Genomic DNA, 23,292 nt, shown 5'->3' with positions numbered 1-23,292 from the left:
CAGCCCTGCCCTCTGAAAAGGTAAAAGTGGACTGCAATTTCTTCCATGCTCACGATTTCCATGTAGATGTTGCTGTAGATCTTTTTATAATCAAGAAGTAAAGAGATGTTCAATTATTTGCTGGAAATAATTCAGAGTCCTTGGCAGAGCAAAGAATGAAGAGAACATTGCTGAATTACCAACTTAAGGCTTCTTCCAAACAGACCATGAAGGAAGACTTTACCCAGTTCTTTCCAGAAATGGAAGCTTGTACTTTCTGGGAGAAGATTCTGCGATCAGTGAGTTCATGTTCCTGTGTTACGACGATGACTACCAAGAACCGCATCTTTGTAACGCCCATTGTTACCATTCTGGCCAAGCCAGGGGTTGACAGCACTGATTGACAGGGTGACAATTATCTCAGTGAGTTGCCATCATCCGTGGTAGAAGAATTTTTAAAAAATTACAGCTGGCCGGGGTGGGGGGGGTGGGATGAATTGGGAGATTGGGATTGACATATATACACTAATATGTATAAAATGGGTAACTAATAAGAACCTGCTGTATAAAAAAATAGATAAAATAAAATTCAAAAAGAAAAAAAAATTACAGCATGTCTAATATCTACCTGAAGAGAAGCATAAACCACGATTCCAATTCATTTGAGTTGCCTGGTGCTTTTCCAGAAAATATTTTTCTAGCAATGAAGTACACTAGATTGACCCTAAAAATTACCTGATCCTCTGCCACAAAACCAGTTAACACATGGAACATCAAACATGTCACAGGATGGGTCAATATAAAACCGAGAAAAGAGTTATCTATGATTTAGAATAAAATTCTACATTTTTATTAACATTCTATTTGAATTAATAAATTCTATTCTATCAACGACAAGAATTCACTGATTTGCTAATTTTACAAACCAAGAAGCAAATGTTTTTCATCTAGTTTATCCTTAAGTGCCCCCTTGCACTGATTTCCTAAATGAACTCTTGTTTTGCCTGAATACACACTTTCTTAGGAACTACAATGCAATCCGAATACCAATAATAAGACATCTTTCCCCACCTTTTTTTTTTTTAACAAGAACTGCAGATTTTCCTAGTTGCAAAAAGGGAGGGAGGGAATCTGGGAAAGAACTGTCTGTTCAAGACGTAAACTAGTATTTTTGACATTTAATTAGGTGTATCTGATGTTGAGATTATACAAGAGCTGCGTCAGTGATGGAAAATCCCACCCAGGAGCAGCAAACCTGTTCTTTTCCTCATAATACTGTTCTTACTCCTGTTCCATCTTTGAAGTCCCGTTATTTAGAAAGTATCTAAAAGTTATCATCATTCTCCATAATATTTACCCAACGTTGTGACCTAGTTGCAGACCTTCTGCAGCTCAGTGAAACCACTTACTTCTGCAGAGAAGACATGATTCCCGATTTCGCACAAACATACTCCAAAGGAAAGACAAGGTGAGTTCTAAAGGATCTAAGGAACAGAGTGAGGTAGAGACAGCCAAAGCTGGACTGGTCGGGAGAAAAAAAACTAAAGAGCAGCGTTGGAAAAGTTAAAAAGTAAGATAACAGGTCTGTCTTAAGGCTACTTTTAGAAAGCATCACAATACAAAGTAGAATTCTACTTCTGTTTATTGCAGGGCAGGCTCCTGTCAGTTTAGTAATTCACCCCACACTTCTGAATCACCATATTACATGATACCTGGAGAGTATACCGTTACTCATTACCAAATGATTAGCAGAACTGGGTTTAACCCAAGGGGATTATAAAGAAATAAACCCTGGGAGGCGGCGAGAGGGTATGGGGAGAAGGCAGAATCCGAGAAACACAAAGTTGATTCACCTGTAAAGGTGGGGGGATGGGGTACTGCACGTCCCTGGCAGGGAAATCACGAGGCCCAGGTTCCAGGACGACACCGGCAACCAGGAAGCGTGTGACCTTGTGGAAGCCAAGATGGACTGTTCAAAGAACTGACCTCATGGATAGAGACGGGATGGCGCGTTGCATGCTCTCTGAGACCACTTTCCAGGGTCCAGATCCCAAAGGATAACACCTCCCCCTCAGGTATATACGTGCCTCACTTAGCCACGGCTGGGACAACTCAGCCTGCTCCATCCAATCTGGCACAGTTTCGGCGCCCTGGAGCGCGGGGCCGGCCTCCTCCCGCCCCCAGGAAGGACATCCTCCATCCGAGAACGTCCTGCCGGGTGAGCGGTGCGAGCGAAGTGGCGCTTAGGAGTTCAAGCGTGGCCTCGCACACGGAAAGTTGAAAAAAAAAAGAAAATGCTGAATCAGGGTGCCCCCATTTTGCCGGTTCACGGGCAATCGGATGCTCCCTTCCCTCATCCCTCCTCCCGCTCCGAAAAGAAACCGGATCGGCCTGTGCGCTCAGAGGTCACCTGCGAAGAACAGAGCGACACGTCACTCGGCTAACCCTAAAACGGCCCCCGCGATAGAAAAAGAGCCGAAAACACCACTGCATCATCCGAAGAGAGGCCCCCTCCGGAAGGTGACCCTTTAACGCTTTACCCTTCGGTTCCGCAGCCTCGGCCGGGCGGGATGGGGGCGGGAGGGAGGTGAGCGCCCTCGGAGCACCGGAGAGTTTCCACCGGCCCCGGCCTCGCCGCGCGCTGGCCAGGACGGTACCGACTCCAAGCGGACGGTCCGGTGTAGGATGCGGCGAACTAAAAACCACAGCCCGAGGGACCCCTCCAAGAGTTCCGGGCGGCCACCCCCGAGTCGCGCTCTGAGGCCGCCTCGCCGGCTTCCGGCGCCGCGGAGCCGGTCCCCAGTGATCAGAGCCGGAGGGGCCCGGGGATGGAAGGAGGAAGGGGGGGGGGCGGATCAGGGGGCCGATCGGGGATCGGGGCCGGGGGCGCGGGGCGGGCCTCCTACCTGTGGTGGAGAGCACGGTGCTGGCGAAGAAGAGCGCGGAGGTGAAGTCCCAGTTCCAGTTGCCCGAGGCGTTGCTGAGCACCGACACGCCGTAGTTGCTGGCCTCCAGCACCCGGCCCAGGAACTGCTCGAGCTGCGGCTCCGACAGGCACTCGTGCTCCTCCAGGAAGCGCCGCTTCAGCTTGCGCAGCTCCTGGCGCAGCAGGTCCTCGTAGGGCAGCTCCACCGACGAGAAGACCACGGCGCCGAAGACCAGGTAGAGCAGGTAGCCGAGCACCAGGAAGCCGAAGCACCAGGCCGAGCGGTGCCGCTCCACCAGGCGCACGCACGAGCTGCCGGCCAGGGACTGCAGCATCTTCTCCGCCGTCCGGCCGCGAGGCCCGCGCCGCAGACCGGCCCGCCCGCTCCGGAGAGCTTCTTCGCCCTTCTTTTCCTGTTTCCTTGCAAATAGAAAACACCCAGATGATGTGGCGCTGACGTGGTGGCCGGTTCAGGTAGCCCGAGAGGCGCCCGAGACCCGCCCGAGACCGCCGAGCAAACTTGCAGGCTGCGCGGGGGGCTGGGCGCGCGGCCGGGGAGCCCCCGCCCTTGACTCCGCCCCCCGGGCCGCCCGGACCCCGCCCCGCCCCGCCGCGCGGCGCCTCCGGCTCCCCGCCCAGGTTCCCCCTCCCAGCCCGCCCGAGCGCCCGGCAGGCGGGGTGGGAGGGAGTGTGTGCTTGCGTGCGTGTGTGTGTGCGTGTGTGTGTGTACACACTTCTGGGCTGTTCGCTGCCGTTCCAAGACCCCAGTCCCAGCTACACCGTTTCCCACCTATTTCTTCTTAAAGCAACTATTACAACAAAGAGAGCGCTGGAATACTTTCCATCTTCTCTTACTGGGCGGAGCGGGTTGAGCAATCTGGTGCCAGTGATGATGGTGAAAAGACCGGAATCTCAGGGCTGGAAGGCACCTGGAACCTGAAGAGGAAGGCAGAGTTTAGGAAAAGCCACATTTCTGAACCCTAATTCTTTAGAACGTGAAGAGTGAAGAAAGGTCCCAATATGTCAACTACCAGAAGCAACTGAGCTTTCCCGAGTGGCGTTTCTTTTTAAGGGGACGCCCTTGCTGTGGGCCAGAGTCTAGATGGTGCACCCTTTTTGCAAAGGCAATTTGAGGGTAGGTTTCAAGAGCCTTGAAAGAGTTTATGTGCTCTGACACCGTGATGTGTCCTAAGAAAAAATAATCAGGGAAACAAAGATTTATAGAGAAGGCTGTTCATAAACAATATATATCTATATTATATACGAAATAATGAAGTCAGGAACAATCTAACTATTCCAAAATAGAGGAATGGTTAAATGAATTATGATATCTCTAAAAAAGAATGAAATAATGCCATCTGCAGCAACGTGGATGGACCTAGAGATTATCATACTGAGTGAAGTTGGTCAGATAAAGAAAGACAAATACCAGATGATATCATTTTTATGTGGAATCTAAAGTATGACACAAATGAACTCTTCTATGAAACAGATTCACAGACATAGAGAATAAACTTGTGGTTGCCAAGCGGGAGGGGGTGTGAGGGAGGGAGGGATTCAGAGTTTGGGATTAGCAGATGCAAACTATTATATATACGATGGATAAACAACAAGGTCCTACTGTATAGCACAGGGAACTATATTCAGAATCCTGTGATAAACCATAATGGAAAAGAATATGAAAAAGAATGTATATATGTATGACTGAATCCCTTTGCTGTACACCAGAAACTAACACAACATTGTAAATCAACTATACTTCAATAAAATATTGTTAAATCAATAAATAAATTATGGTGTCTCTACAGCATGGTTACCATATTAAAGATGTGTTTAAAGACTACTGAAGCTAAGCGATCTCATGTATAGAGTATATATGGTCTTATGTATAGAATCTCAAATATGTAAAATATTTGCACTTTGTATTGTAAAACAGAACTATCTGCATAATAGATCTCCTGCAAATCAAACCAGCTCCTAAGAGTTGTCTTTGGATGATAGTAGAGTATATAGGTGACATTTATTTCTTTGACATTTTTATATTTTTAAAAATTTTCTAAAGTGGACCTTTTTTTGGGGGGGGGGGGCAGTGCTGCAAAGCTTGTGGGATCTTAGTTCCCTGACCAGGGATTGAACCCGTGATCTCAGCGGTGAAAGTGCAGTCCTAACCACTGGACTGCCAGGGAATTCCCTACAGTGGACCTATTTTTGTAATCCAGAGAAACATTAAAAGTAAACAAAACTGAATTCTTTAGTACAATTATTTAGTACAATTCCTATCTGCCTACTTTAAGAAATTTTAAAAAAAAACCAAAAAACCCAACCAAATGAAAACCATTTTGTGTTCATTTATTTAGAAATTTTCATGGAAATCTTTAACATCCTCATCAGTGGTTTTCTTTGCTTTCAGGAAATGAGCTTACCTCCTCCTTTACTCGGAGGATTGAAATCATCCCTCTCCTTTACCTCTCTTCACTTCAAAATCTCTTAATCAGTAATCTACTTCTTTCCTTTCCTGCTACCCTGAGGAAAACAGCTCCTGCTTATTTTCATGGTGAAGTCTTGAAGCCACCACCCCCAGCCCCTCAGTCTCCAGGAATCTTCACCTCCCCAGCCAGTCCTTTACTCTTTTATAACTTGAATCTTGCTGCTCTGCTAGCTCTTTTCTCTCCGCTTCAAAAAATCACCTCGAGTCTACACCATCCCGTAACACATTCTCTGCCCCGTGCTCTGTAACCCTTGCCGCCCTTACTGTATCCTTCTTGATCTTTGCCAATGTGACATGTCAGGGGACCTGCATGCTCCCAAGGTCACCTCCACCTGCAGCACACTCTCATTGTCCTTCTGCCTCTTGTGGTGCCTTTTCTCCCAGTGTCACTGTTTGTTTGGTTTTTGTTTGTTTGGCCTCAGTGTCTCTGCTCATGTGTTTCAGACAGTCCCTGCCCCAATCTCTATCTGTGATGTACCGCATGTACCTGTTCTTCAGGGCCTGCTTAAATGCCATACCTCATCCGCAACACCTCGATGCCCCGGGGGGATGTGATTTCTTCCTCCTCCCAAACCACTGAACCCTTTGAACACTGCATTTTGTGGGGTACATGTGGTTAACACCTGCATACACCAGTGTGGTTTTATCATCGTGCCCTCAAATATACATATACATATATGGCAGCTTTAACACATGGTTGCAAATTCTTTGACCCTTTTCTCATCAAAAGGTAGGGTTTTGTGTTTCCTACTCATGAAACTCTGTGGGCTTGTGACTCTTTCAACCAACAGAGGTGACAGTAGGTGATTTCAAGGTTGGGTCATAGAAGGCCAGCAGCTTCGGACATCGTTCACTGGAACACCCCTCTCTTGGAGCCCCCAGCCATAACTTAAGATCTCTGATTACCTTGAGGTTGATCTAGGTAAACTGCCATGCTGGAGAGGCCGCGTGTAGGCTTTCCAGGTGACAGTTCCAGTGGAACGAGCCTCCCCACCATCCCCACTGAGGCCCAGGACATGCCAGGTTCAACCCCCCAGATCCGGCCATCCACCTGCTGAACGTCACCCAGGGACCTCTGTCAATGTCCCCTGCAACAGAAGAATCTCCCAGCTGAACTTGGCTTGAATCACGAGCTCTAATAAAGTAGGTGTTGTTTTCAGCCATGAAGTTTGGGGGGAGCTTTTTAAGTAAAAAAAATAGAGAACCCAGGGCAGCATGCATCTGGACTATGCCTAACTTTAAAACTCATCATTAGATGTTTTCTTGTTTGCTGTTCTTTCTCATATTTCACTTCTCTGGCCGAGGCTCTTGCTCAGTTCCATATAGCAGCTAGACCAGGGATACCAAATACTTTTAAATCACCTGCTTTATGGCTGAGTAGTATTCCATTGTATATATGTACCACATCTTCTTTATCCATTCCTCTGTCGATGGACATTTAGGTTGCTTCCATGTCCTGGCTACTGTAAATAATGCTGCAATGAACATTGGGGTGCATTTATCTTTTCGAATTATGGTTTTCTCCAGAGTTCAGTGTTAACAGATACACACTACTATATATAAAATAGATAAACAACAAGGACCTACTGTATAGCACAGGAAACTCTACTCAATATTATGTAATAACCTATATGGGAAAAGAATCTGAAAAAGAATGGCTATATGTATATGTAAAACTGAATCACTTTGCTGTACACCTGAAACTTACACAACATTGTAAATCAGCTATACTCTAAAATAAAATAAGAATTAAATTTAAAAAAACAAAATAAAATCACCTGTTACTTCAGACTACAGATAGAAACGAAATTATCATACGCGTGGTCTGACAGGTCCTTCCCTGCAGGGTGAGATCTGTTGAGTAAAGCCTGGAGGCGGGGCTGGGCTGAGGGATGCAAAATTCCTGTATTTCTGGCTCTTGGAGTTGATGGGTATCACCGTGATAGAAGTTGGCTGTCTCCTTCCTCTTCCCGGCCCCCTGTGCTGGACAGTTAGCAATCTTAGTGATGGTAGGATTTTTTTCCTTCTGTTAAAACCTTTACCGCACGTGGTTTCTATGTATCACACTGCTGAGAAGCTACTTCCCTTCTGGCCTCCTCCTGGGGACCATACAAGCTGGAGCTACCCCACACCAGTGTGCCAGAGGCCATCCCAAGCATTTCTCAGGAAAAAGAAATGAGAATGTGGAAGAAAGCTCAGAGAAGAGTGCAGAGCTTCCCAAGAAGTAGGCAAAGGTGGGAAGGGAGGGGGTTGAAATGAGTGGGAGAGACGGTATGTCACCAGGCTGGGGCTGCTTCCTACATCAGTGTTCTCGTTAATCAACATAATTTGGAAACAGGTGACCAAGCTTTGTGAGAAACAAACCTTGCACTTGGCACAGAATTGGCAAGCTAATCTGACATGGAGCGAATGATGTAAGCGATCATTGCTGTTGTGCTGTATGATAATTAGGCATAAATGGCAGACAGTTCATGTAAATGGGTTTAATTATCTCAGCAGGTTGAGATGATGGAACAATTCGTAGAGATGGGAGTTGCATAGGAAAGTCTTTCCCTTGGGATCAAAAAGTGAAATTCACAGACACTGGGTTGGTGAAATCAGGTCAGTCAGCAGCAAACACAAAGTGTTAGTGTTTGTCATTCCATTTTGGGATGTATACCCAAAAGGACTGAGAATAGGAATTCAAAGAGGTATTTGTACACCCGTGTTCATAGCAGCATTATTCACAATAGCTAAGACGTGGAAGCAACACGAGTGTCCATCAACGGATGAATGATAAACCAAATGTAGTATATACTGACAACAGAATTTTTTCAGCCTTAAAAAGGGATGAAATTCTGACACATGCTACCATCTGCAAGAACTTTGGAGATGCTATATTATGTGAAATAAACCAATCACTCAAGCACAAACACTGTATAATTCTACTTACATGGGGTACCTAGGGTAGTCAAATTCACAGAGACAGAAAGTAGAAAGAATTGTGGTTGCCAAGGGCTGGAGAGGAGGCAGGGGATGGGGAGTTATTGTTTAATGGGTTCAGAGTTTCGGTGTTGCAAGATGAAAAAGTACTGGAGACGGAGGGTGGTGATGGTGGCACAATACAATTGTACTTGATGCCACTGAACTGTACACTAAAAACGGCTAAGATGTTGTTTTGCGTTATGTGTATTTTACCACAATTTTTTGAAAAGTCAGCGTTTTGAGCTGACAGTGGGATACAGGCATTACGAGTGGGCTGAAGTTTCCCCATCCTCCAGCTAGCTCCAGGCTGTATCCATGATGAGGGCCCTTGAAGAAGTAGACATCCTTCACTTCCAGAGGATGTTGGACAGTCCAGGTGGGACACAGCACAAGGGGCCTCAGTGACCTGGCACACACCCAGATGAGATACGCCTGGCTAGTGATGGGTCTGGAGGCCCAGCTTGGAGAAATGGCAGGCGTATTCCAGGCATTTGCCCTGACGAAAGAAAGTTTAGGATGATCTGATAGCTGCATGCAGATAAAAAAAAAAAATGGGTGAGTTTATCTTGTAAGTCTTCACAGGGCAGAGCTAGGACTAATGGGTGGAAGATATAGGGCATAAGATTTAAAAACCACAGCAAGAGAGAACATTCTAATCACATGACTTGACTATCAATGGAATGAGCTGCCTCTAGAAAGCTCCCTGCCATGACTGTTCAAGCAGAAGGCAAACAATCACAGATTTGAAAGGTAAAATGGAGAGCCTTTTGTCATTTAAGGTGCTTTCCGAATCTGAGATTTTACAGTTGCACCATTTATAAAGTCAAGGGTATGGGGAGAAAAGAGTGAAGCAAATGAAGCACAAAGTTGCCCTGAGGTGCTTCTGAAAATTGCTGGATGTCTAACCAGGGACTGCCAAGATGCTCCAGCCCTGGAGCCCCTAACTCCCAGGTGGGGTCATGCCCAGTGCCAGGGAACCCCGACCGAGCAGACCCCCAGCTTCTCCGTCATCTTTGGCAAAGCTTGTTGCTGCCTCCCCCCACCCCTTATTGTGATGGGAGGGGTCCATCCTGGGAGGAGGGCAGATCAGGCTCAGCCTGTAGGCAGGCTCAGCATCTGCTGGGAGGGCAGCAAGTGACAGATGACTTGCTGTCATCTGTTAGGGTCCTTGTGGCCACACAAGCCTGTGAGAGACTGTCCACCCTTGGCGCAAGGGATGCTGGTAATTTCCCTGCCCTCATCTCGGTCTTTTAACCATGCCTCCCAATCTCACTTTCCCTGTGGATGTTAAAACATAATCCATCCCCCTCGCCTCTTATTCAATCGTTATTTAACATGCCCTCCAGGGTTACAAGAGATAAGGAGGGAAAGGACCAGAAAAAAGGACTCTCCTGGAAGTAAGATAATGAAAAACGGAGAAGGTGAAGTTTAAAAAAATTAGAGGAGCTGAAAGAGTGGAACGACATCCAGGGCTCTGGCTGCCACGCGCCTTGGGAAGGTGGCTCCACCCCCAGTAGCGCCCCTCCTTCCCTCCCTACCCTCCCCTCGGGCCCCAGAGCACTCGGGGCGCGGGTGAGTTGGGAGTAGCAGCCTGAGGCCATGTCATCGCTCTTTCCAAAACCAGGTCATATGTCTCAGCAGCTTGGAATGGCTTCTCCCCAGGCTTGGTTAGTCAATGATTTCAGACCATTACACAGTGTGGGGTTTATGGCCCTAAAGGTAGAAAAGCGAGAGAAAAAAAAAAAAAGAGCAGGGCAATATCTTTTTTGTCTCCTGGAGTGTCCAGCCCAGGCTGCTAGCAATCATCAGGGCTGCTGTGTCCCACTTCTAGCGAGGTGATACACGCAAGCTGCAAGCTCCTTGACAGCCTAGGACAATATCTTTCATAAACTATTGTGTTTGCATGTGACACACAGGTCAGCAGCGTGGACACGGGTGCCAGCCGGCATCCGTGAAGATTTCCAGCACAGACGGACTTCATGCTGAAGGTCTGTGTTTTTACCTTTTCAAGAACCCATCTACTCAGAGGGAAAAATTTCAGATCTGGGCACACTGAGATTCCCTACCTACTCCCACTGAACTCTAGGGCCAGGACACCAAGTGAAGTCTGTAAACCCTCACCCCATACACGGCTCAGTTTGCTGTATCAGTACCTCCCCTAGATCCTAGAATCTTTCATTCCCTCCATATCACAGGCCACTTCCACATAAACTTTCCTGTATTTCAACACCCCTTCCAAATCTTCCTTTCAGGTCTCTTTAACTATCAAAACACACAAAAACTCATCTCTCTCTCTCTCTCTCTCACTGAATTCACGCTACAGACATTATCTGTGCAAATCACTGGGTTCCTAACACGCACCTCCTTGTATCATTCATTTTATGAGTACACGCTCTGTCCTCCCACAGGGCTGTACGCTCTTAGGAGGAGTTCCCGTGTCTCTTAGTTCTTTGTACCCTTGATAGCACTCAGCACAATTCTTTCACATGACATATGTACAGTAAATATCTTTGATTGTTTGATTAGTAAATAATCACGATTACACTTTCCCCAGGCAGCAGCATATTGTTTAGTGGGAAATATTTTTAGAACGATGGTCAACCACCTTGTGTTTATGCAATAACTATCTGTTTTCGCTTTCAATGTGAGGGAACTGGTTCTTAGCACAAGGACTGCCCAAGGGACCCTAGACAGGAAATGATTTATTTGGGGGTAATTTTGTTCTATTGGATTCTAGGATTTTCCATATATAAAGAAGACCTTTCAGGCGCTTTTTTACAATGGAAGGCAAAGATCCTCTAATAGACTTTTAATTTTGAATGTCTGCCCTGCCCATCACCTTTATTTTTTTTAAGTTTAATTTAATTTTTTAAATTTTATATTAGGTTATAGTTGATTTACAATGTTGTGTTAGTTTCAGGTGTACAGCAAAGTGAATCAGTTATACATATGCATATATCCATTCTTTTTCAGATTCTTCTCCCATATAGGTTATTAAGGAATATTGAGTAGAGTTCCCTGTTCCCATCACCTTTAAAAACAAAACCAAACACCCTCTTACAGATTCTAGAAAAAGCAAGACCATGCTAATGGAAAAGAATCTGAAAAAGAATATATATATATACACATATATGTATGTGTATATATACATGTATGTGTGTGTATATATATATATATATATATATATATATATATCCTGAAACATTATAATCAACTATACTTCAATAAAAATAAAAATTAAAAATTAAAAAAATTTTAACAAAGGAGCTGTTGAGAAACTTACCTTGTGGGGTTTTAGGGGGGACAAGAATTGTTGCAGTTAAGGCGAAAGAGGCAGAGAAGTGAAATCCATAAGCCTAGAATGTTAATTCAAGTTACTCCATGGAAAGAAAGGAAGCCCACTGATGGGACTATAGGGTAGAAGGTGCGTGTGTGGTTGTGTGTGTGGACATGTGTGTTTAAGACGGGAGAGACTTGAACGTGATTGTGTATCGCAGGGAAGCAGCCAGTGGAGAAGTTGAATTAGAAGCAAGAGAAGAGAGAAGACAATTGATAAAGAAGGGTTCCAGGGGACTTCCCTGGTGGTCCAGTGGCTAAGACTCCACGCTCCCAATGCAGGGCACCTGGGTTCGATCCCTGGTCAGGGAACTAGATCCCCAATGCCGCAACTAAGACCCAGCGTGGCCAAATAAATAAATAAATAAATGTTTTAAAAAAAAAGAAGAAGAATGTTTCCAGAGGAAGTAGGCATGACTGCAATCAGTAGCATAGAAGCAATAGACAAAGGAAGGGAGAAACGTGAATGCCGGGCTGTTCACTCATTGATCTATTGCTTCATTTAACAACTAGAGATTGATATTTGCCATGTGACAAGAATTGTGCTAGGCTCAGAGAATATAACAGTGAGCAAAATGATTATGTTTCTTGTCTTCAAGGAACATATTCAAATGAGGGTCAAACACTAACTAAATATGAAGAGTAAGGTGTAGGGAACTCTAAGGCAGGTACCAGGGAAGTCTGTCTGAATATGGAGATCAGAAAGGCTTCCCTGAGTACACACTGAGTCGAGCTGAAAGATGATAGGAATTAACTACTAAAAAAAGAGGTGGGACCCAGGGAGGGGTTGGAACAGGTGGGAAAAGAGGCTAGAAAAGCAGGTGGGGGGACTTCCCTGGTGGCGCAATGGTTAAGAATCCGCCTGCCAATGCAGGGGACACGGGTTCGAGCCCTGGTTCAGGAAGATCCCACATGCCGTGGAGCAACTAAGCCTGTGTGCCACGACTACTGAGCCTGCGCTCTAGAGCCCACGAGCCACAACTACTGAGCCCGTGCGCCACAACTACCGAAGTCCACGCGCCTAGAGCCCGTGCTCCGCAACAAGGGAAGCCACCACAATGAGAAGCCCATACACCGCAACGAGGAGTAGCCCCCGCTCACTGCAACTAGAGAAAGCCCGCACTCAGCAATGAAGACTCAACGCAGCCAAAAATAAAAATAAATAAAATAAAATAAATTTAAAAAGGAAAGAAGAAAAGAAAATTAAGTGGGGTCAGACCATGCAGGAAATTGTAAGTTCCTAGGAATTTCCTAGGAATCCAGGGAAGAGTTTTCAGCACAAGAATTTACATTTCCAAATGGCCTCTTTGCAGTGCGAAGAATGGGTCTGAGTAGAGCAGCAGTGGATACTGACAGAACCACTGGGTTGGGAGAGGTGTCCCAGGAGGAGAATGATGGCAGCTTACTTCAGTGCATGGCGATACAATAAGGGCAAGGATCACTGTTTGTTCTGTCCGTGGTTGTAGCCTCAGCTACTGGGACTGGCACACAGTGGGGCTCAATAAATGGTTGTGGAATGAAAATGAATGAATGAATGTGAGCACAAGGGCATAGAGTTGAGAAAGTTCCAAGATTTGGGGCTGGACTGAGTGTGAGTAGGTGGGTCTAGGTGGTAAGAAAGGCATCAGGTTTCTGGCTTGTGTATCAGTTTTTTTTGTTTTTTTTTAATTTTAATATTATTTTTTTTCCGGGCTTTTTAAAAAAATTGCTCCAGTTTGTTTGTTTGTTTGTTTTATTTATTTATATTTTTGGCTGCTTTGGGTCTTCGTTGCTGCATGCAGACTTCTCATTGCAGTGGCTTCTCTTTGTTTTGGAGCACGGGCACTAGGCATGCGGGCTTCAGTAGTTGTGGCACACGGGCTTAGTTGCTCTGTGGCATGTGGGATCTTCCTGGACCAGGGATCAAACCTGTGTCCCCTGCATCGGCAGGTGGATTCTTAACCATTTTGTTGATAGTGGTGTCATTAATTGAAGTTGGGAACACTGCAGGAGTATAAGGTTTGCAGGGAAAGCTCACAATTTCAGTTTAGGACAAGCTGAGTTTGAGATACTTTTCAGATATCTAAGAGAACATGTTCCACTGGGCAGTTGTATACACGAGCTTGGAGCTCAGAGAATTCTTGGTAGAGATAGAAATCAAAATGGTGTTATCTAATTTACTATTCATATATGAATACCTCTAGAAAATGACTCCGTTTGGCTTTGCGGTAGAAGTATAGTAAAGGTATAAGATTATTGGAATAAAGAAGTTCAAGAACACAAGGGTGTTGGCTGCTGGATGGGACACCCACGTGGATGTTAATTATTTCCCAGGAAGATGATAGGAGTTGAGGTGTGAGAAGCAGCATCAGCCATGTGCCAACGTCCTCAGGGACCTGATGAGTGATAGAGAAAACTAAGGAAACAGGCGGAGAAATGGTCCCTAGGGCCACAAAGACCCATGGGTAAAGAGCAGGGCGCTAGGTTGGGTTTTGGAAGACTTGGGCTCCATCTCCTACTAGCTATGCAGCTTGAGCAAGTCACTTAACGTCCTGAAGCCTCTTTTTCTTTGTGTGCTTAACAAAGAAAAAGAACAAAGAGGAATGTTATTAACCCATCACCTGTCTCTATCTAATAGTGAGAATCGAGGAAAATCATTTTTACATACATATATAATTGAGCACTATTGAATACTAAAGCAGGGGTGCAATTAGTTTTCACAGAGGGGCTCTAATAAAAGTCCCAAGTATTCGGAAGATAAAAGACACACTGTGAACTTGGTTGGGTTATCCAAACCGTCTTCCTGAGGGAAGTCATCCTTGAGCCAGGGCTTGAGATAGCAGGTGGTGGATAGGGACCTGTGTTTAAAAAAAAAAAAGTTAGGAAAATATTTGAGACAAGAATTAGCAAGTCACAGATTGACCCTAAAGTAAAAATTTAATTGAAGGCAGATTGTAAATAAATAAACAAAGTCTAAATAAAAGCTATAGATGGGCTACTGCTTTTTTTTTTTTAATAAATGATCCAACATGGTTATATTCTCCAAAGTACAGAAAACGTTTAGATATTCTTTTCAGTATAAAGCAGATGGTAAATCTATTTTATTCAGGAAAGGAGGATACAACTGTAATTATCAATGTGTCAAAGTAATAGGAAGGGAGTTTGTAGCACATGTGTGTACACCACAGCCTAAGCAGACAGTATCAGGAGCTAAAACACTGTGCAGCACCCCGCCCAGAACTTCTCCTGAAACTCTCCCCCTCATCAGACACTTTGGATTTTGGTGAAACCATATTCTATAACTGGCTATCTTTGGAGGCCTTAATTCACTAAGTCACCCCAAATTAAAAGGCTTTTCGGGGGCTTCCCTGGCAGTCCAATGGTTAGGACTTGGCACTTCCACTGCAGGGGGCATGGGTTCAATCCCTGCTCGGGGAACTAAGATCCCACAAGCCACGCAGGGTGGCCAAAACAACAACAACAAAACAAACAAAAAGGGCTTTTCATTTCTTCCTTGTGGTATCTGAGTTGTTCCCACAAGATGCAAAATTAGTCGGATAGACATGGTACATTTTAGTCCCCACAAGAATTCAGAGTTTTGCTCTAGTATTTTCTATGGTTGTCCTGTACTTGCTTTTAAAGTAAACCTACTGCATTAGTGGTCACTCCCCACTGACCTGTGGCCATTTGCAGTGTTGCATCAGCAAGATAGAGCAGAGTGGTAGATGGGGTTCTAAAGAAGATCCCCAGAAACTTCTGTCCCCTGGCTATTCAATTAAATGCTAATCTAGGTACTGCTGTAAAGGGACTTTGCAGATGGAATTAAGGTTACTAATCAGCTGACCTTGAAATAGAGAGATTAACCTGGAAGTCATTGCCTTTTCAATTTTCTTTCAGTCTTTCAAATTATGTCATTTATTGGCTGTGTGACTTTCAACAAGTTACTTTACTTCTCTGTGGCTCAGTTTTCTCAACTGTAAAATGGGAATGATAAGAAATAGTACCTACCTCATAGGCTGGTTGCGAAGACTAAATGAATTAATAGATGTAAAGGTTTGGGAAGGTGCTTAGCACATAGTAAGTTCTCAATAAATATTAGCTTTTATTGTGGTACATATATACAATGGAGTATTACTCAGCCATAAAAGAGAATGAAATATTGCCATTTGAAGCAACATGGATAGACATAGAGATCATCATACTAAGTAAGTCAGACAGAGAAAGGCAAATATCATAGAATATCGCTTACATGCAGAATCTAAAAAAAAAGATGCAAATGAACTTATTTACAAAACAGAAACAGACACACAGACATAGAAAAAAACTTATGGTTACCAAAGGGGAAAGGGGGGGCAGAGGGATAAATTAGGAATATGAGATTAACAGATACATACTACTATATATAAAATAGATAAACAGCAAGGACCTACTGAATAGCACGGGGAACTATATTCAGTATCTTATAATAACTTATAATGGAAAAGAATCCCAAAAAGAATATATATATATATAAACATATAACTGAATCACTTTGCTGTACACCTAAAATTAGCACCATATTGTAAGTCAACTATACTTCAATAACTAAATAAATAACAATTCTATAAAGATGTTAGTTATCACTAAGGAAAAATCTGTTACTCTGTCCCCCTATAATTACCTAAAAATGACCAAGGAGGTGAGAAGTCCCTTTGTTTCTCAACCTTCCTGCCTCTGCAAATTTTTTTTATGCAGAGACATCTCAGGTAATATATATCTGGACTGTAAACAGCTGTACTCAACTCACCACAGACATGAAAGCAAAGTATAATTTGTTTTATTTTTTTAATTTTTAAAAAATATTTTATTTATTTATTTAAGCTGTGCTGAGTCTTAGTTGCGGCACATGGAATCTTTTAGTTGCAGCATGCATGTGAGATCTAGTTCCTCAACAAGGGATCAAAACCAGGTTCCCTGCATTGGGAGCGCGGAGTCTTACCCACTGGACCTCCAGGGAAGTCCCTAATTTGTTTTAGATTTACCAAGAACCTGTAAGCTTTGAGACTGTGGTACATTCTATGAAATCAAGAGGAGACCTAGGCCTCTTGGCTGAAATCTAAGCCTTAATTTAATTGTCCAGTAAGACAAATAGCAGGATTAAAATAAACTAATAATAATAATAATAATAAAGCCTATTACTTACATAGAGATAAGCCCTGGGCTAAGTGATTTATATTTTACTTCATTTAAAGCTCCAACAAGTCCATCAAGCAGGAGCAGTTGTCCCTGTGATAAGCATGAGGAAACAGAGACTTCGGGAAATTAAGTAACTTGCCTGAGGTTAAACAGCTCCCAGTGGCAGAACTGGGATTAAGACAAGTTATTGGGGACTTCCCTGGTGGCACAGTGGTTAAGAATCCGCCTGCCAATGCAGGGACACGGGTTCAACCCCTGGTCCAGGAAGATCCCACATGCCACAGAGCAACTAAGCCCGGGCATTATAGCTACTGAGCCTGTGTGCCAAAACTACTGAAGCCCACGAGCCACAACTACTGAAGCCCACGTGCCTAGAGCCTGTGCTCTGAAACAACAGAAACCACCGCAATGAGAAGCCCGCTCGCTGCAACTAGAGAAAGCTCACATTAAGCAACGAAGACCCAATGCAGCCAAAGATAAATAAATAAATTTATTTTTAAAAAGTCCTCATACTACTTAATAAATAAATTTATTAAAAAAAGACAAGTTATTGAACACAATGCCTTCTATTTAACTATAATTTCATCCCATCCTTTATATCTGTAATTGTAGAAATCTCTAAATATGCTTATTCTTTCAAAATGTAACAGATTTAAGTCTTTAGCAGAAATTTTATAATATAAAATATTTCTCTTTCTATGAACTGGTGACTTTGTATGTTTCTATTTCCTGCTACTTCTAATTCCCATGTATATTCACATATATATATATATGAGCTCATTTAAGAACTATTTGTAGCCACACACACAGATATTTTTCCTTTAGTGTCTTTTTCATTAACATTTCCAACTTAATTCTTCTCCAACATATTTTTTCCTTTCCTCTTTCTTTCCTATCTGATCTTTCTCTTTTACAGGCTATAGTATGAAGCTACGGTATATTCTTATTGATCGTGTTCATCTAAAGGACTTTTTACTTTCTATTCTTAGTTTTTAAATGGCTTTTGAATGACACTCAATTACATTACTCTTACATTTTGTGGTTTTGCAGGCTTCAGCCTGGTTTTATGATATGTCTTCTTTTTGATTGTCCAGTCTTTGGTGGGCAGAGAAAGTAACTTTCCTGTCTTTGTATCTTTCACGGGACCTAACACAGAGCTTTTAACATAATACAATAATTATAAAACTCTTCAGCTTCCTGATAGAATATATCACTGTTCTATATATTTTACTCTTAATGCACAGCTACTAAGTTTGAGTCAGCTAAATGACTGGACATCTCAGTTTGGCTGAGACAGTTCCAGTTTGGAAGAAGTATGCAGGTAGGAGAGGCAGCCCAGGAAATGTTCTGAACAGTTCACGATGTGTGGACGTTGAGGGTACTTGTGTCATTGAGAGCTATAAAATGTTTCAATCATATTGTGCCTGGTAACATTCCAAAATTTCAAACCAGTGGGCTAAGATTGAAATAAAAGTGACTCCCAGCATTCCAGAAGGTCCCACCTGTTAAAGGACTCATTCACAGTTGAGTGCAGCCTACTATGGAAGTAGAGCTAGTCTGAGATTCCATCATCCTAAGCACTGGTCCTAATTCTGCTATTGATTCAGGTCACTGAATACCTGAAAAACTCACTTAACTTCTGGTTTTTGATTTTTCTCACATATAAAATGAAGAAATCGAAGTTTCCTTCATGTTTTGCTATCCAAGTGCTCAGAACGTCTACAACCTTCCTCAAAACTCTTCAGCCCTCACCTTAGTTGTGCTTCTAAATGGAAACTTGTGAAAAGAGAGACATCTTTTATTACACCCTCCTTCTCTTTTACTTACTCATTAATTTATTCAAAAAGATGTAGTAGGTCTATTCTACTTCCAGCCCTAATGTAGTAACTGATACCAGATTAGCCTTCCTGACATGAACAACTATAAAACTGGACAAAAATATGGTATTTTCTCATAAAGTTAATAATGCAAATTATCATGTGACCCAGCAATTCTATTTCTAAGTATATCCAAGAAAGATGAAAACGGTCAGCAACTATAGTTGATAACACTGTACTGTATCGTTGATATTTGCTAACACAGCAGAACTTAAATGTTTCCACCAAAAAAAAGGGTAAGTATGTGAGATGATTGATGAATGTGTTAATTAACTTATGGGGGAAGCCTTTCACAATGTATTCATTACATTATATAATTAAATCTTACAAATTTTTGTTGGTTGTACCTCAATAAAGCTGAAAATGAGGAAGAGCTCCAAAAAAAAAAAGAAAACAATCACCAAAATGTTTATAGTAGTTTTATTCATAATTCAATTTGTTTAAATTGTATAAATTCATAAATGGAGGATTCCCCGGTAATAAAAAGAAATGAATTCCTAATACACACCACACGGATGAATCAAAAAACAATGTGCTCTGGGAAGAAGTCAGACACAAAATAACATGTACCGAATGATTTCATAAATATGAAATTCTAGCAGGTGAAAGTGGTAATCAGCTTGGTAGTGGCCTGCAGTGGGAGATTGACTGCAAAGGGTCATGCATGAGGAACTTTCTGGGGAGAGGGAACTATTTGCTATCCTGATTGCACTGGTGGTTACACAGGTGTGTAATTTGCAAAAGTTATAATCTGTACACTTAAAAGATATGAATGGTATTGTACCTAAATTATGCCACACTAATGATTTTCAAAAGTGAAAGAAAAAGCTGTATTAAATATCTACTCCGGGACTTCCCTGGTGGTGCAGTGGTTAAGAATCCGCCTGCCAATGCAGGGGACATGGGTTTGAGCCCTGGTCTGGGAAGATCCCACATGCCGCGGAGCAGCTAAGCCCATGCATCACAACTACTGAGCCTGCGCTCTAGAGCCCGAGAGCCACAACTACTGAGCCCGCGTGCCACAACTACCGAAGCCCATGTGCCTAGAGCCGGTGCTCCGCAACAAGAGAAGCCACCCCAATGAGAAGCCCGCACACTGCAGTGAAGATCCAATGTAGCCAAAAAAAAAAAATTTAAATTAAATAATAAAAAAAAATAAAGAATTATGTGAATCACTAAATAAATAAAGAAGGAAAATCAACCTAATGATTGGAGGTATAATAGAAGAGTTTTTCTTCTTCTGCCAATGGTATAATTTGTATGATTTTCTAGATTTTAAATATATTTCTATGTACTTGAAACTATAAATGGAAACTAGCACTGGGGATGAAAAGGACAGTTTAAGATTCCATTATAAGGACCTGATATCGCAATTTAAAATGTTATTTCTTAGTTTTTAAATGGCTCTCGAATTTGAATGTTATTGTTGTATTCCCAGTTCTTTTCCCACCTATGGAACACAGCAGTAGTTATGTTGCAACTAGAAAAAAAAAAAAACTGGAAGGCAGTGATATGTTATAATCACCAGAAGAGTGCATATGAGGAAAACATAGTATGTAGCACCGTTACAGCATCCTTTACACATTAATATAGGTTTTAGCTTTCTAGCTCTAGGAAGTACACCAGAAAAACTCGGGCTTATTCACTCACTCAGTACTTTTTTTGAGAGCTCTTTGTGGTAAGGGCAAGCTTGCAGTGAGATGATGAATTAGAAAAAAGAGAATAAAAAGAGAAAACCTCTATGTCCTCAGGGACTTGCCCTGTAGTTCACTTAATGATGAATTTATTAATTTCTTTGCAGTTTTCCATTTCAATTAACTAGCCCAACTATATTCTGTAAGCCCACAGCTGTGCTGGGAATTAAAAGAACAGAAGTAGGACCCAGTCTCTACCTGTGAGAGAAAATGAGAATATAGTCTGGGATATTATATCATTAAGTCCTAGAGGTTTTTTGTTCTTTCTATTCAAGTTTCTCAAATCCATCCCACCTCAAGGGAAGAGATGGTGTCTCATTCACTTTATTTTTCCAGTACCTAACCCTGTGTCTGACACATGGTAAAGATTCAGTAAAGGTATGTTGAAAGAAGAAACATATTTTTTCAAAAATCCAAGGCTACGTCCGGCAAACATCTCATTTCCCAGGCACTCTTCCAGTACTATGCAGAGTTGAAAGTCTCCTCTGGCTTTTGAAGTAACTACTGTTAATAAAAAATTAGAATACCTATCACCAAATGTTAGCAAATATCTGACTGTGATCACCATTATTTATTACCTAAAATGCCTCGTTTTCTTAGAAACCACTTTTAAGTCTGGAAATTATAGAAACCAGAAGAAATATGATTCCAATTCTAATTAAATCTCCTGACTGTCCTCTGATCGCTCAATAGTATGAAAATCTGGTTTGCTTTGGTCACATCCTGCCAGGTTCAGGAAAATATACACCAAGCTTCTGAACATGGGTAAATCTATAAAAAGATTTTCTGCTTCCATGGCCTGTACAGAACTGATATTGATTTTTTAAATGTAGAATTGTTACCTTTAATACAGTTACCACTTTTTTCCATGAATTTAATGGAGCCTGCAACAGGAGCCAAATGACTATGTAGAAAGATGTGTATCCTCTTTACGAGTGTGGGTCATGTCTCAGAAGATAAGCAAAGCAACCGCCATGTCTGCCTGCTGATGCCTGAGCATCTTTTGCCAGAAGCAGGCAGGTGGTGGGGACTTAGGGAAGATGGAATGAGTTGGAGCTGACAGTTGGCCCCCTGGGACTAAGACACCCAGAATCTCAGGGAATAAGGTTCACCTCTCAACATGTTTGCATTGCTCTGTTTGGCAAACCCAGTCTGAGGGGAGAGAGACAAAGGTACCCCGGGGGATACTGACTGTGGATCAGACAGTCAAGGGTGCCTATGAATCCTCCCGTTAATTTCTTATTTCATACTCCCACTGGGCTCTTTTGAAAGGGGTCCATATACTTCTCTCAAGGACAGACATGAAATTTTGTTTTAACTTAATTAATTGTTGAGGAATGAAACAGTTCCACAATCCCTTAGCGAACGCCCTTGGGACTACAATTCAGTCTGTCCTTTTTTTGGATTTTATGTTATATAACATCCCCGACAGGACCTGAGGCAGAACCCAGCAGCAATCAAACACATTAATACTTCTTCACTGAAATGCACGAGCATTTGCACTAAGTGGAATAAAGATTACAAGTAGCCTCAGGTTATTTCGGGCCAGATTTTGTCGCCAAATGAATTGTGAAAAACTTTGAGATTTCATTTACTTTGGGGCTTTGGAATTGCAAGTAAGGGGTGGGAAAGCACTAAGCCCCTCCCCACCTCTCACATGACCCCAGCCCCCTGCTCCATCCCACCTCACCCCACCCCCTGCTGCTGTGGTACATGGTTCAGAATATTCTAAAGCATAGTCGTCGGTCTTATGCCTGCTTTGCCGGGAATTTACCGGAATGATGAAGGGGCCTCATCATTTTGCTGTATCCAGGAAGTCCTCATGTGGGATTCAGTTCTTATGGGTCAGGAATATGGGGGACGGTCCCTTTCTCTTCCGTACAAATCTGTTGTGTGGTTTTCTCAAGCATTCCAGTGTATTAAAAAACCAGAGGTCTGCAGTGAGGTGGTGGTTATCCATCCAAAGGACAGGAAAGGCACGCGGCAGATGCACCAGCATATGCCAAGGCCCAGGGGTACAAACACAGAGTGATTTTGAGGGATTGCAAATAGTTCCATGGGGCTGGAGCTAAGGATGGACATAGGGACAGGGCAAGACTAAGGATGGATGTAAGGTCAGGACAGAAGAAGAGAGAGGCAATATAGAGAAGGTGGCCTTGGACATCGTATAAAATGAGCCTTTATTGTGAAGAGTGCGAGTGCCCTTGAGAGGTTTTAAGAAGGTGAAGGACATGATGAGATTTGTGTTATGTTGGAAATCCTCTGTTGTTTCATTGAGGATGTGCCATGAGATGCATCACAAGAAAGGGCTTCTGGTTCTGCCACTCACAAACTAAGGGATTTTGGGAAAAATTATTAATTCACTGATTTATAATCATGGACAAAAAATTATTTTTAACAGGGTCCCAAATAATTTGTTACTGATTGTATTAGTCAGAGGTTCTCCAGAGAAATACATAATATTATATAAAATAGAGTATGTATATTATGTAATAAGAGTATATATGTTATATGTGACAATATAATATATAATAATGAGTATATATAATTATATATAATGAGAGAGAGAGAGAGACTTATTTTAAGGAATTTGCTCACGTGATTGCGCCGGTGGGCAAGTCCAAAATCTGCAGGGTAGGCTGGCAGGCTGGAGACCCAAAGAATAGTTGCTGTTGTGACTTGAGTCCAGAGGGAGTCTTCTGGTAGCATTTCCTCTTCTTTGGGAGACCTCAGTCTGTTTTCTCTTAAGTCCTTCAACTGATTGAATGTGGCCCATCCACATTACAGAGGGAAATCTGCTTTAGCAAAAGTCTACTGATTTAAATGTTAATGTGGTATGTATACAATGGAATATTACTCAGCCATAAAAAAGAA

At 42.7% G+C, this 23,292-nt stretch overlaps 2 protein-coding genes across 2 annotated transcripts in view; both read right to left on the bottom strand.

Annotated features, from left to right (window-relative positions):
• The window catches only part of KCNK1 (potassium two pore domain channel subfamily K member 1), a 47,676-nt gene extending 44,217 nt beyond the window's left edge, over positions 1–3,459 (bottom strand). The window contains exon 1 of the mRNA XM_059899911.1: positions 2,886–3,459. Coding sequence (XP_059755894.1) covers positions 2,886–3,240 — 355 coding nt within the window. The 5' untranslated portion in view covers positions 3,241–3,459. The remainder of the gene's footprint in view (positions 1–2,885) is intronic.
• A 10,993-nt stretch (positions 3,460–14,452) lies between these two features.
• Positions 14,453–23,292, bottom strand: part of MAP3K21 (mitogen-activated protein kinase kinase kinase 21) — a 139,004-nt gene continuing 130,164 nt past the window's right edge. The window contains exon 14 of the transcript XR_009498073.1: positions 14,453–14,530. The gene's annotated coding sequence lies outside the window, so the exon portion shown is untranslated. The remainder of the gene's footprint in view (positions 14,531–23,292) is intronic.

Source organism: Balaenoptera ricei, chromosome 16 (assembly GCF_028023285.1).
Source record: "Balaenoptera ricei isolate mBalRic1 chromosome 16, mBalRic1.hap2, whole genome shotgun sequence".
NCBI lineage: Eukaryota > Metazoa > Chordata > Mammalia > Artiodactyla > Balaenopteridae > Balaenoptera > Balaenoptera ricei.
This window is presented reverse-complemented; position numbering and strand designations above follow the sequence as displayed.